Source organism: Ambystoma mexicanum, chromosome 14 (genome assembly GCF_040938575.1).
Source record: "Ambystoma mexicanum isolate Mex_15411 chromosome 14, UKY_AmexF1_1, whole genome shotgun sequence".
Taxonomy (NCBI): Eukaryota; Metazoa; Chordata; class Amphibia; order Caudata; family Ambystomatidae; genus Ambystoma; species Ambystoma mexicanum.
The window spans coordinates 82,112,436-82,127,694 of record NC_090940.1 but is presented as its reverse complement, the minus strand read 5'-3'; the positions used below and the strand labels follow the sequence as shown (position 1 = coordinate 82,127,694).

At 48.6% G+C, this 15,259-nt stretch overlaps 1 protein-coding gene across 2 annotated transcripts in view; it reads left to right on the top strand.

Moving 5' to 3' along the window:
- Positions 1 to 15,259, top strand: part of RASGRP1 (RAS guanyl releasing protein 1) — a 326,703-nt gene that overhangs the window by 285,048 nt on the left and 26,396 nt on the right. For both annotated transcript variants that reach the window (XM_069638555.1, XM_069638556.1), the window contains 4 exons: positions 4,625 to 4,900; positions 6,495 to 6,575; positions 9,810 to 9,914; positions 10,843 to 10,952. In XM_069638555.1, coding sequence (XP_069494656.1) covers positions 4,625 to 4,900; positions 6,495 to 6,575; positions 9,810 to 9,914; positions 10,843 to 10,952 — 572 coding nt within the window. The remainder of the gene's footprint in view (positions 1 to 4,624; positions 4,901 to 6,494; positions 6,576 to 9,809; positions 9,915 to 10,842; positions 10,953 to 15,259) is intronic.

The window sequence follows — 15,259 nt, the reverse complement described above, 5'->3', positions numbered from 1 at the left end:
TCAGAACCTCTTGTAATGACATGAAAATAGATCAGGGCAGGCCGGAGCCGCATCTCCACACATCCCCAAAGAATTGGAGTTTGTGGGCAAGGAGATGAGCGGGAGGAACACGATCGACGACACGACAAAGATCGACAAGGCAAAGGGTCAGGGATCGAAGGGAGCGGGAATGGTCAGGAGCGGTGTTCCACTACTTTAATTTTTTTCTGTTTACCACTTCTCTACCTTTTACGACCATATTCCCCATTCTATACAGAGAATGTGTCCATTCGTGTCCCTGTGCAGGTGTAAAGTTGTAATAAGAACCTTAGTTACTAGTCACTTAGACTATTGCAATGCCCCGAACGCAACACCATGCCACATGTTGCACTATCCTCTCCCCTGCCGAGACCACAGTTCCACTACTTTTTTCGGTTCACTTGTACCACTGCACAGGATTCCCACTGCAATGGGCAGAGATACTAACACCTTATTCTCAGGCAAGGCGGGGGGGGGGCAGGGTACAGCAGTCACAGAGCCTAGTAGAGAGTGGATGCCAAAGTCAAGGAGGGCAGAGGACAAACTGGAGGTGGTAAACATGAATCCCCCCCCTCTCTATGCCATTCGTCCAAACCACAAATTCTAGGTATCGGGAGAATAGGAGTGGACGACTGAAATATTGGCCGGGAACCTTTAACTAAGGCCAAGAATAGGCAACTAAAATAAACCTCCTGTTTCACCGGTCTGCCTCTCACAGCTGCATGTTGGTCCAGTCAGGGGACTGCAACCATGTTTTGGACAACAACACCCATCCGCCCAAGACAGCATTGTCAATGGTGAGGGATCATGGGACTCGGAGTCCAAAACATCTGGTGAGCTTCGGGTTGCAGATCCCTGGGCCACTCTAGTGACATTCTCACTGCAAGACCAATTGGTACAACCCGTAGTATTTCTTATTTAATCCATCTGCCTGCATGCTGTAATCCAGGTTTTCAATATGTTTGCTATGGGAACATTAAATCCGTTTTAGTTTTCAGTGGCTATCAGCCGTTTATTTTATACAGAGCTAGTGGCTGCCCACAACTTCCAAGAGTCCCAGTCCCTTGCGTGACACCTCGAGCCAGTCCTGATTGTCATCTTTCTAGGAGTGTCATCTTTCTAGGAGTGTTGTATTATTTCTATTGCAAATATGGGCCTACAATCCCCAGCGTTCAATGAGAAAAATCAGCACTGGTTTAAGGTGTCACACATGGAACTAAGAAACTTGCTAGCTATGTTTGTCTGCTACAGGGCTTGTAATATACCAAGCCTGCTCATCTTCCAAGCTGCTCGGGGGAGGGGATGCGACATTGCGCAGAAAAGCCCCCAGCAAAGGCCACTCAGAAGTGTGCTCTGCCCACCCTACCATTTAGAGCATGGTTAGGACTGTGTGTAACCACCAGGATGAGAGAAGTGTGTTCAGATTGCTAACAGTTTGTAAAAGGGGAACTGCGTATTATTCTAGATTGATAAGACTTAACACAAAAGGATTGCAGATAAAAAAAACCACACACGTGCTTAAAATGAAAGTGAATGCACACGCTCAGCAGGCTGCACCATTCTAGAGGACCAAGTTCACTGGATACTGTTTTATTCACCAGATAGCGTTGGCCAGTGGAGTGTGGCCTGCCCAAGTTATTATGTTACAAAGTTTCAATACTCCACCAAATCACCATTGTAGTTGTTTCAGAGCGCGTAGGCTTTCCTGAGAGTTGCTGTATCAGCTCGCACTTGGGGTATGCAGAAAAGGAGCTGGGAGTAAGTTTGAGGGCGGGCAAGAGGGGGCCCATTGGCAAACAGAGGGGGAAGAAGGGAGGTGCATGTGGTGTGGTAACTTAGTACATTGGGATCCAGTTACTGTGGACCCTCAAGTAAATGTAATGTAATGGGCATTTGTATAGTCCTTTCACTATTGGTATGGTCTAAACGCGCTGTGGGTTCAACGCCCTTGGGGAATGAAGTCCAGGTATGGGGAATTTGTCTGAGAGTTATACAATGCGTGTGTATATTTTAGCCAATACGAAGGTAGGTAGGGGTGGCCAAGTGCCTGCAAGTCACCCATGTTGAGCGGGCAAGTGGGTGGGTGCACAGAGGTAGTCTGGGGTGTGTGATGTGTGCAGCCAGGCCGAATTTTATCGTGGGGGATAGCTGCAATCTAATGGCAGAGCTGTTGTGCAGTATAGGACCGAGGAAAGATTAGACGCTATATTGCAAGTGTTTTTTGCTAAAGTCTCTGACTAAGCAAGACAGTTTTCAACACATCCTAGCGAATCGAAACTAAGCAGCGTTTGGTTGCATGATGGACCTGAGATGTGCTCACAACCAGGCCCTCCGCGATGTGCTCAAGCAGGCCCTCCGCGATGTGCTCAAGCAGGCCCTCCGCGATGTGCTCAAGCAGGCCCTCCGCGATGTGCTCAAGCAGGCCCTCCGCGATGTGCTCAAGCAGGCCCTCCGCGATGTGCTCAAGCAGGCCCTCCACGATGTGCTCAAGCAGGCCCTCCGCCATGTGCTCAAGCAGGAGATGTGCTCAAGCAGGCCCTCCGCGATGTGCTCAAGCAGGCCCTCCGCGATGTGCTCAAGCAGGCCCTCCGCGATGTGCTCAAGCAGGCCCTCCGCGATGTGCTCAAGCAGACCCTCCGCGATGTGCTCAAGCAGACCCTCCGCGATGTGCTCAAGCAGGCCCTCGTATACGGACGTATTTATTACCCGGATTTACATACACATTTGCCACTCTGGAATACTAATGCTGGGACAGCCGAGCCTAGATTCCAAGATGGCTGCTTCTGGTACAGATGGTGTGCAAGGTGACTGTAGGCCAAGAGCGCAAGGGGTGTGAGGGCAGGCCGGTGCCGCGTCATGAAGGATGGATAGCTAGCCACAGACTTCCCTAAGCGCACACACTTCCCAGTCTGAGCCCTGACGGGATCTTCCGATGCCAAGCAACACGTTACAAACCTACTTATGCTTTGGGCCCCAGAAAGAATCTTTTTAAACTAAAACTTTTCAAGCTGCAGGGTCGTCGATTCTCTGTCAGATCCATTGATAATTGAATGCGGAACGTCAATTGCAGCTCTCGGAAGGGCGAATTGTGATTGTGCAACTAGGGCGTCAGTTTCATATGCCACGTGCTACTGTCAATTACAGGCACGATTATCAAGGGTTTGCAGGAACACCAAGGGGCAAAAGAATGAATTCATTCATATAGCCACATGTTTATGCATTGCAGCTCCTTGGCCAGTGTGAAGAAGCACATTATCGATGAGTCGCCTACCCGCCTCATCTCCAGGCTCTGTTAATGCCTCCGCCAGATCACACAGCTTTGTCCTGCCTCAGTGTTCACCTCACCAGAAGACCCGGCCCACCCCCCCTCACTGCCCCGCCACCCCTCTCACTCCTGCTCTCTTGCCATGTCCCCAGCACTCCATGGGTGATAATGATCTCGGGGATGGGCTTCCCTCGGGCAATACCCATCGAATTGGGGTGGGCGGGGGGGGGGGGGAGGAGAATCAATTGGCACAAGGCGTATCCCTTCACCATTGCCCTTCGTCAATGCCATTATCACCTAATTAGCCACCCGAGTGTGCATCCTAACCAATGGGATTGCTCGGAACGTGGGCCATAACCACTGACACGAGCCTGCGTTCTGCTCGAGCTTCTGCATGCGCCCTCACGCCCCTCCCATTCACACACCCAAAGGGATATGATTGAAGCCACAGAGCTTGCCTCCATTTCTTGCAAATCTCCTGCGCCGCTGTTCCTTCTGCGCTCGATGGATGTCTTGCCAATAGGAAGCAATCTTATTTTTCCACTCCCTTACTTTTTCCCTTGATGCCCAACTCTGAGTTTAACTTTTCAGTCATGGAACCCATTCACATGAGAGCATTTTTTCATTAATGAAAAGGTTGCAGGCGCCAAACGCAATAATACCCTAGACTGCGGGCTGCAGCTGGCATTAGAAAGAGGTATTTGGTGGTCATTGACCCCTTAACTGCTGTCAATATCTGTCCTGAACCACATAGGAAATCATTGTAAGAAATGGTAGAAAAACATGAATATACTCATATCAGGGTTCCGCAACCTTTTGGCGCACCAGGTGTTTTGGACTACAATTCCCATGATATCTGGCTGTTGAGTATGCTGGGTAGGGATGATGGGAGTTGTAGTCCAAAACATCTGGAGAGGCAAAGGTTGCAGACCACTGCCATACCGTCGCTCCAGATAACTGGGCTGCATGAATTATGTTGCTGGAGGATGAGCGTTGTATGTACAAATGTTGGCTCAATTCTAGGGTGAGATAGAGCGCGGACATTTCTGAATGCCATGCATTAAAAAAGTCATCCAGTCCTGCTTTTCCTGGATTTCTGGGGCCTGTAGTTTACCTAGATTTAAAATGCAAAGGAAACTACAAATCCCAGAATTGAAAGGGGGGTTGGGGGAGTTGAGTGAAAATCCTAATAACCATAGTTTCTGCCTGGTTTTTGGGGCGTAGACCCCAGCTAAAGAGCTATCTGGGTTGGGAAAATGAGAACGTTGGATGTTTGTCGGTTGCTGGGCACAGCAGTAACTGTTTGTTGTTCCCCTTTTTGTTAATCGTTGACCTTCGCAGGTCCTCAGTGAGATGACGGAGCTCCTGTCCTCCTGCCGGAACTATGACAACTACCGCCGGGCATACAGCGAGTGCACGGGCTTCAAGATCCCGATCCTGGGCGTGCACTTGAAGGACCTGATCTCGCTGCACGAAGGAATGCCCGACTACCTGGAGGACCACAAGGTCAATGTGCCCAAGCTACACTCGCTCTACAACCACATCAACGAGCTGGTGCAGCTCCAGCAGGTCGCGCCGCCTCTGGAGGCCAACAAGGACCTTGTGCATCTGCTCACAGTGAGTCGGGAGGGGCGGGCTGGAGCATCTGGGTGGCGCCAGGGGTATTTCTGTCATTCGTTTCTAGAGGAACTAGTTGGGGGAAGTCTGTTGGAGGGACTGGGGTACGATAAGTACAGCGAAAAGCTGTCCTATGGTGTGAAAACCACATGTATTGCACCTGCTGCCCCTACTACCCCCCCACTGAGCATCAGCATGCCTCACAACTCACATGCTTTTAGCCAGGTGTCAATTAACTCACATGCCAAGCAATTTACCCATCCAAAGACCTGCCCCTGGGACTCGAAAGCTTCAGAAGCATGGCCTCGACCACATACTGTTACAAAGCATGTTCAGACGTCATGTTTGTGGTAAGTCCTTAAATTGCTCTATTGGTTGCACGCATACAGGTTGCATCAGGAACAACAGGCGTAGGAGATGGCAGGCAGGATGCTAATTATTACAGGTAGAGCCCACTGGCTCCCACCACCCAGAATTCATGTCTCTCTCTAACTCTCTCTGGGCGGAACCAAGCTCAAGGCAGAACATTCCGGGCTGCTGCAACAGCGTGTGCTGTGCATTCACAACCACACAGGATGAATCTACACAGATGAGCCAGGAGGTGGGGAAGCAGGATATAACACACCTCCTTCCGTTAGACAACCAACGAGGCAGACTCTGCAAACACCAAACAAGCAGGGGGACACAAACACAACACACCTTCTCTCTTTAACCAACCAACAAGCAGGGAGGATCTGCACAAGATAACACACGGGAAGCAGGATATAACCTATGCCAAATCAAGCAAGCTGCACAAGGAGGGCCTTGTAAGCACATTTACTGATCAAAGCAAGCCGTTCGCTTGTGGGTCTATTGCCGTCTGCGGTCAGTGGTAGTGCCTGTGCTGTTAACTAGGTCCAGGTTTTTTTTCTCACATATCTCTATTTTTCTTGCTGCGAGTCTTGTTTTGGCGCACATTGGCTTCTATTTCACGCCCATTCCCTCCACTTTGGCTTCCTGACCGGCTGAGGGCCCCCCAGTGCCCCTCCCCCCAGTGCTGATCTTTGGGTAGGCAAACCGGTGTTCACAAACTGAGTCCCTCCTTGCCGCACAGTCTTGTGAGGTGGCCTTTCTGTGACATTAGCATGGTATCATTTAATGGCGCCAGTCAAAGCATAGTAGCATAACACAGCAGAAGGGTGCCAGACTGTCACTGCATACAGGGCCTTCTCTCCGTCTCACCTTCCACGCAGTCTAATAAGCACAGCCCACAGAGGGGGCTCTGGGTATATTTTCTCACTATAAATGCCTATGTTTTACAATAGTTTGATAGCCTACCGCCAAGTATGGCACCACCCTGTCTCACTGTGAACTAAAATAGTCTTGCACAAACTCTTTGTACTAACAGTTTTGACATTGAGGTGCCAGGCATGTTTCAATTTGATCAAACTACCTTGACCCCTTCATTCCCTTCCCTTCTGTTACCAACAGCATTCACCTTTATACACAATGTATCTTTGACTAGGCCGCTCTTGGCCTGGGAGGTCGATTTGGAACAAGGAGAATGTCACTGTGAATACTCTGCAGACTTTAACCCCTGTGCTTCCCTTCCTAGCTCTCCCTCGATCTTTACTACACAGAAGACGAGATCTACGAGCTTTCCTACGCCCGGGAGCCACGGAACCACAGGATCCCGGTAAATATCTTTTTTTCATAGTAAAATGGTTTTGTAAGCGAAAACTCTTTAATTTGGTGCCTTTTATTTATTCATTTGAAAATGTATAAAGCGCAACTAAGGCCCAAGGACGTCTAGGCGCTAGCAAGCCCTGTTCACTCGACGCCTGGGTCAGACTGGGACAAACATGAGGCTACGACACCAACTATGATCCACCATCGCCAATAGCTATCTGCAACATTTTGGGACAAATTGCGTAATATCTGAGGGAACATTCTAGAAAGACTTGGAGCAAATAGACCATTGTAATATCCATTGGATCAATAACAATGGACAAAACGTCCAGCTGTGCAATCCACTAGCTCATGAAACGGTCCCACAAAACTGGGTTGTTCGGCATGCCTTGCTGGTGTTTCACTTTTGCGCTTTACGACAATCAAGCCTGCACAAAATCTGAACCTTCTGTGGAGGAACATAGCAAGCATTTACCCCATCCTTTTGTATCTGCAGCCCCCTCCCCTGCCACATTTATGGTTTGCAGGGCCAAAGTTGTACTCACCTGCTGTCCTCTGCTGGTGTCAACCCAGCCAGATACCTTGAATCGGCTTGTTTTAGAACCGGGCGCGAGCAGCGTCCCACTATCAGCTTAAAAAGAAGCTGACCAGCTCCTGTCATTCGCTATGCCTTTTGCACGCTTTTTATGCATGTTAAGGTTTAATAACAAGACCTTTTCTCTCTAGCCAGGCCAGATTTTGAACAAACTATTGTGTTCAGTCACTCAGTGGCGGCTTGTGCTTTCACTGTGAGGTGGGGTGGGTTGCTTGCTTCTTTTCTGCGCTTCTCTCCACAGCACCGCCTTGTTGAGTTTAGCTGTTGTGGCATTAGCTAAAGCAGTGGAAGACAAATTCCACTTTGCAGCTCCTTTTGGTGGATGTGGCATATTTATTTGAATTTTACTTATTTTTGTGTAATTCATATTCTTGAGGAAAAATGTGAATCATTGTATGAAATATATCTCATGAATATTAATGAGGGGTATCCTGAAAACCCAGCATGGATCCGGCCCTCAAGGCCTGGAGTTGGACAACACAGTGACGGGGTCTATCTGGGGATAAGGTACTGCTGCCTCCTGATGCCAAAAGCCTGAGACATGTGTGCCCAACTTTAGCACACCCTGGGGCTCATGTAAAGTGTGGTGTAAATATAATCCATGAGCAATCCACTGTCGCATACATGTCAATGTGGACTGGTGGCTAGCGTGCCAACAGAACGTCGACCCGCTGACTTTCTGCTGGAAATCGGTTGGTGACAAGCCAGGCATCCTAAACTTTAAATTGGGTCTTTTTCCACTTGTGGTTATTTGCTGAGTTTAATTTACACGTCACCCTAAATCAGCCCCCTGGCCAAGTTATTTTTCGCTACCGAGTGTGCAGTGGCAGTGAAGAGATGTGGAGCAAAGGGCACATTGGAGAGGCTGTAGGCTCTAATCCCATCCTCTTCACCCAATCACATTGTGCGATTATCAGTAGATCACATTATCCCCTTATGAATGAAACTGCAAAAAGTCTGGGCGCTTAGAAACCGTTAAATTGCAGAGTTTAGAGAGTGTGAGAGACCTGGCTGACACTGCGGCACAGCGAGCGATCGTTCGGCCAAAAAAACCTGCGCCGTGCACCAATCCTCTTCCATGTTGCAGTAGCAGCGGACCGCTCACTACCTGTTCCCTTTCCACGGTCACAGTGCGGAGACCAACGTGACGCCAATTCTGGAAAAGTAACCCTATGGAAGAAGAGTCTCTGTTCCTCTGTGTTTGAGATGCTACACAGCGCTTATAACCTGCTCCCTAGTCAAGGTTACAGAGCAGAGACCAGCGGGACACTAATCCCTGAAGAAGCAGAGACCCCAATCGAGGAATTTCGTCCCTGGAAGTCCCACGATTTTCTCACCGCAAGGGGTCGACTCCAAACCGAGAGACGCCATGAGAGTAGTCCCCCTCTGGCAAACCAGTTGAAATTGGTTTTCAGGTTCCCCAGAGGCCCAACAGTCTAATGGTCCAGAAGAAGCCGTATCCAAGGATGGACAGAAATGCAGCCACTCAACCCTGTCGGCATTATGTACTAATAATTAGTGACGTCGACCAAGAATTGGTTGGGTGATCTTCACACCAAGCATGAACCAGAAATCGGACACTCTGACCCACCATTTCTCCTAGATTAAACAAATTGGGAATATAGATCCATAGAAACAAGTAGAAGCAGCTGAGGCCTGCGGGTTTGTGGTGCAATGTATAGGAATTCAAATAAATAAATAAAACTACCCACAATATGCACACATGGACCACATTACATATTTAGGGTTACTAATGTTTACATGTGATGTTTAATTGTTCTCTTCTTGTTTTTTGCACAGATTGAAAAAGCTTGTAAGTGAATGTTTGCCTGTCTAACCAGTTGCTCTGGGTGCTTTGTATATTTCAGGAGTTTTTCCTTGTTTTCCTTGGTTTTATGATTGGGTACAGGAGCAAGAGACGTGTTCCATTGCCTCCTCCAACATGATAGTTTTTTGTCACTTCATAAATACTGAGGGAAAATTATGACTCTAGTATCTGAAAAAGAATAAAAAAATATTGATTAAAGAGAATGGTAAAAGAGGGCAAATAAGAAACGTCCTCCACATTTGTTTCTACAGAAGCTGAAGGGATCATGCTTCTTTTGTTGCTGAGTTTAAAATTAATAGACATTCACTGTGAACTCTAATTAAATTAATGCACATCCTATGCACAATAAATGTGTCTATTAGGACACCTTTTTTGTTACTTTCTATTTGCCAACTCCTAATATACAGAGTTTCTCCCTTTTTGTTACACCAGCATATAAAAAAAGCCATTTAAGGGTGCCAGCTATTGCATAGCACACATGCCAACATAATGCTATGTTGAAGCAGGCCCAAAGGTGTTCAGCAGAAAGGGACCCTTCTTTTCAGGACCAGGGAGGGACTTTGTAATTGATTATTTATAACGCGAATAATACCCAGAGGTTTCTAAGCACGGACCTGGGGATCGAACCTGTGGGGCACTGCGTCATCTTGCTTCCAAGGCGAGCGCACTGTCCCTGAGCTATCCTCCCTTTAACCTTCTAGGTTGACCCATGAACCTCATACGCAGGTTGGTCATGCCTGCAGTTACCCATGGGTCCGGAAAGTGGTGTGTGAAACCTAGTAAAATCTAATTACTTTCCTCTGACTGTTTCTCCTCAGCCCCTGACGCCTTCAAAGCCCCCAGTGATTGCAGACTGGGCTTCAGGAGTGTCCCCGAAGCCGGACCCCAAGACCATCAGCAAGCACGTGCAGAGGATGGTTGATGTAAGTGCGGGGAAGAGGCCGGAAGCGCAGAATTATGTGGCAAGGGCGAACTAATCCAATATAATCCTCGTCTGAACGAACACCGGTCTGATGATCTCATCCGCCAAGCCTCCCCAGATCCCTTCCAATATAATGCTTGATTTTAACATGTTCATTTGCCTGTGTTCTGACCCAGGAAGGTGTTTAAATAGCATCCCTAAATTGTTATAGAAATGAAAATAAATAAACATATAAAATGCGGCAGTACAAAGCACCTTCCATAGTCGCCTGCTGGGATATTTAGAAAATGCTGCAGACTTCTGCTGTTGAAGGGCTTGCCCATCCAAACATCAGCCAGATTCACGGTGTCATCCGCCATTGTGAAATGAAGGTCCATTTTCCCAAGTTAATCACTCCGAAAACAGGAAGTGGGTGTTACAATGGCGAGCGTGAGGTAAGCGGTCCCGTCGCGGCCGCGTGTGTCAGTCATGCGCACTGGGGGTTTGCCTGCGCCTGGTGCTTGTCGCAGCCACGTGGACCCGGGCAGACGAATCAAAACAGGAAGTGTTGTGACTGCGAGGGGAGCTTTGTGAGTTCTGTGCTGCTGTGCTATTTGCGGGCCAGGGTGAAGTTAAACAGAGCAACAGAAGGAACAGGGCAGATCAGGAATGTTTTGTGCCTAAGACACGACCACATATCGAGGGGTCGCGTTTCAACAATGCCCAACCACAAAGCAGGGTTAATAAACCACACCATTTATTTTTGGCCCCTAGAACTGGCAAAAAGGGGAGGGGAGAGTGTTGTGTATTGTTGCAGCAATCCTTACAGAGAGGGGTCTGAATCTATTCTGTGGTTCTCCCAACTTTAGTAGACGTCTGGCCCGGAGGGAAGCGCAGGGTCTCCGAACACTTATGCTAAATGCCTTTATCGTTTGTTTCTTCCCACCCAGTCTGTCTTCAAGAACTACGACCATGATCAGGATGGATACATTTCTCAGGACGAGTTTGAAAAGATCGCAGCCAGCTTCCCGTTCTCCTTCTGCGTCATGGACAAAGACCGGTGAGGACAAGGCCCTGCCACCCCATCCCCCTGCCCACCCCATGTGGATCCAGTAGGCCTTTATTTCTGAGACCGCCAAAATCTATGTATTGCTTCTCGTTTCCCAATTAGGCAGAAGTGGCAGCCACCACAAGAAGGCTGTGCCTCGCCTTTGGGGTTTAGGCTCCTGCCAGCTGTTTAGAGGCGTTGATATTCCTCGTCCACCGCAAACATCAGAATGCTGCACAGCTCCAACCATACCATCTTATATAACACAAGTCACTAGGACTGCTGCCACCCCCGTTTTCCTCGGCACCCATCCACATGCCTGACTACATGGGTTGCTTTTCTACCGGAGCCTGGCCAGCCCTGCTAAACCTTTTTTCGGCCAAATGCACACACGCATCATAATCGCGTTCCAGGACCTCCAACACTCTGGACTTCGGTCCTCAGAGGGCGTTCCCACTAACAGTGCATTGAGACTACAATAATGGTAAAAGGTGCTATATGAATGACAACTGCAATACAATATAAGTAGCCCAGGTGTTGTCCCTCCTACCTTGGTGACTGATCACTGCCGCTATGCCTGGAGATGTGACTGCACAACCATCCTGCGCCCCATAGCAGATTAAATGGGCATAGAGACAAAGGAAACCTGCCAACAGAGAGAAAATAATAAGAAATAATTCCATCCCGAGTCCTCCAGTGGGCCTAGTCTCCGTGTTTAGTCCAAAGACGCTGAGTTTCCACGCTCCTCTCTGGGGATGATCGAGTTGCCAGGATTTTCAAGTCCCAGCAACTCCGCCCACATCGCCATTTGATTGGCCACAAGCAGTCTGTTTGTAGCCTATCACATGAAGGTATGGGCAGAGACTCAGCAAAACGAGCAAATCCCACCTGTATGTAGCATCACAGCAGTGTTGCTTTTTTTTTTTAACACACGGGTGAGGTACGTGGGCGGAGTATCAGCATATGGGCTTGGCAGTGGGTGGAGTCTAGCAAGTGGGTGTGGGTAGGGCAATGGATGATGCCAATCTCCTGGTTTTTCTTTTTAAAATGTGGGCAGGTCTAGTTAGTGATGGCTGCCTGCTCAAACCTTTCCCCTGCACACATGGCGATACTGGCTCAGGAGCACACCCGAGATCCCAGTGATGCTGCCTCCTTGTTCACCTCCGGTATTCCCTCTCGCACGGGAGTGCCGCAGGCTCACCCCGCAGCCATGCAAGACAATGTTAGTCACAGGGCTCCTCTCTGCCCGGGACTGTTCCCTCTCTGAAGGTGGGACGTAAACTGTGACGCAGGCTCTGTGACCACTATGGGTAAAGTGCACTGGTCCGAAGTCTCCCTTTGAGGACCTCAGCAGGCGGCAAGTTCCTGCTGCATTATCCTCGCTCTTCTCCTTGAGCTGTTGCAGTCCCCTTCAACAGTCATTCTGGTGGGGTACATTGGTACTGGCCCTCCAGGAGGTGACCAGTGTATTGTGTTCAAGATCCAATTATTGGATGATTTTCCCCTCCCCCAACCATGTTCTGCCATTTCATGGCCGCTCTTCCCCAGCTATCTAGAAGTTCAGTAAACAAGACATTTACATCTCAATATCCTTGGATTCATTCACCAAAGCATCTCACTATTCAATAAGTGGTCCAGCACAACCTCACACTACAGGCACATGAGGTTTCCCGTCTGGACACAGGCACCTCAAGAGCTACGACACACCCCAACTAGAAACGCCCACACACAGTGTGTGCAGGTACTTCAGAAATGCATACATCAATGACACCGCAAGTCTCTTGCATTTCCCCTCTCTTCCCATGAGCCCCCGCTCCCTTTCAGATCTGCCAGACTTCCAAAAGACCATGCAAATGGCAACATAGTGCAATATGAAACCCAATAGCATGATATGATATAACCTACGTGAACTCTCTGGTAGCGGGAAAGGAACTGATGTGGCGGTTTGAGATGTGCTAGGGGGAGAAGCCAAACATAAAACAATGGCCCTCATTATGAGGTTGCCGATAGGCTGACGGCAACCTTGGCTTACCTTTTCTGCCACCCGATATCCCAATAATACCAGGATATTACAGGCGGCGGTGGAACAGTACGTTTCCATTCCCGTGAAGTCCCATGGGTCTCCATGGGAATGGGAACACTGAAGCACCGGCACCGTTGCTAACAGTGCCCGTGCTTCGGTGACTTCTCTGCTGCAGGGGCCTGAACTACTGGCAGGTCAGGCCTGCTAGTAATTCACAGCCCCTCCCGGCAGACTCGAAGTGAGCTGATCCGGAGAAGGTGCCGGTAACGTTGTTACCCGCACCTTATTTCCAGACCGGCTCACTTGTAATGAGGTCCAATATGCGTAGAGAAATATGGAAAGCCAAAAGAATTTAAAGTCTGTTATAGAAGCAGAGAACAGGACTACCCAATACCATCAGGTCGGAGGGTAACTATCTGGCTTTCCGGAAGGCCCCGAGGACAGCCCTGTTTAAATAGCCACCACAGCTTCCCCAAGAATAACGCAATCGAGCATCTAGCCATTCCGTCTCCTGTATGTTCCGTTGTGTAAATGTGTGCGCCCTGATGCCTGCGGGCTCCGGCACAATATAAATGTTTAAATAAATAAAAAGATGCCACCTGCATTAAAGACCTATTGACAGGAGGAGTGTTACTCTATGGGGCAAGCAGAAGATTCTCATCAGCTCATTGCTCACTCGTTTACCGTTGACTTCTTGAAGAGGCAGACGGGCCATTGGGTAATTTCCTGACCGGCGAATGCCTCTGAATTTCACAATTTCCACGTCTGAGTCAGGGAACATCTATCAGGCTAGCATTTCCATACAAATAACTGAAATAAATGACGCATGGGGAAAAAAAAGTGAAGTACAAATTACTCTGATACTGTTAATGTAAAAATAATGAAATTAAAACTACATTAGCAATGTTAATGTTAAAGGACATTTGTACCGCGCACTATCACCACCGGAGTGGGGTCCTCTGGCGCTTTGGCGGCTCTGAAAGAGGAGGGGAGGTTGAGTTAGTGGGAGGAAGTAGGAAAAGTGCAAGAGAGCAGTGATGTGCTGTTGGCGGCCTCAGCCGGGTGGGTCCGTTGGCTGGGCCTGGGGTGTTTGCGGCCGGTAGTCGTCGTGTACTGTTGTGCGAGTCTGTGTGTCTTTTTGTTTTGTTGTTGCAAAGTACTGAAGTTTGTGCAGTTTGTTGTGCTGTAGGTTTTAGTTGTGTTTAGTTTGCAGTTTGAGAGGTGTATGCAGAGGGGAAATTGTTAGTGGAGTTGGTTAGTTGGCATCTCTATCCTGAATTGAGGTGCTGGGCTTGCGTAGTCTTCCTTGATTCGGCTCTGTCCTGATCTGGGTCCATCTGACATTCCAAGGTTCCTAACTCCTCTGGCCCCCACCTTTATCCGGCTCTCTCATAGCCCCCCCCTGTCCTCCCTTCATACTCCTCTGGCCAGTGCACCTGTCGATGTCCAGAAGTCAGGTAGTGTGGTGAATTGCCAATATCTCGACAATTCCACAACACTGTGGTATCTGGTGGTAACTAAGGGACGGGTGGAGATGTTGGGTGGGATTGGCTGGGGTAGTTGACTCGGTCTCTGTGCGTGTCGCCTGTGTTCCAGTCTATCCGGTGTCACCCGTCCAGGTGGCGTGGGAGCTTCCTTGTCATTTCTGGGGCTGTCTGTGTCCTTTTCAGTTTAGTCATCCTTTTTCTCTTATGTTTTAAGTTTGAGTCTGTGGTGTTGAAGAGCCAGGTTTTTAGTGATTTCCTGAATTTTAGGTGATCTTCGGTGTTTATTTCTTTTGTGATGTTCCAGGTTTTTGCAGCTAGGTGGTAGAAGGAGGTGCCTCCCAGTTTTTTCTTAAGATATGGTTTGAGTTCCAGGCGACCTTTGTTGCTTGATCGGAGGGATCTCGTTGGTTTGTAGATTTTCTTTTTTAGGAATTCTGCTCCTTGTCCGCTGATTGCCCTCTGCGTTATGCACATTGTTTTGAAGGTGATGCAATGTTTTACTGGGAGCCAGTGTAGTGGTTTTAGGGCAGGAGTGATGTGGTCTTTTCTGGATAGTTTGAGGAGTAGTCTTGCTGCTGCATTTTGGATCCTTTGCAGTTTCTTCAGGAGGTATTCTGGTACTCTGAGGTAGAGGCTGTTTGCATAGTCGATTATTGACATGATTAGGGCGACGATAGTGTTTTGTGCATGAAGGAGAGGAAAGGTAGAATTCTTCTTGCCGTGTGGAGGAGGAAAAAACATTTCTTCACTGTTGCATTTATTTGTGGTTCTAAGGTTAGGGTGTTGTCCATTAGGACTCCCAGATTTTT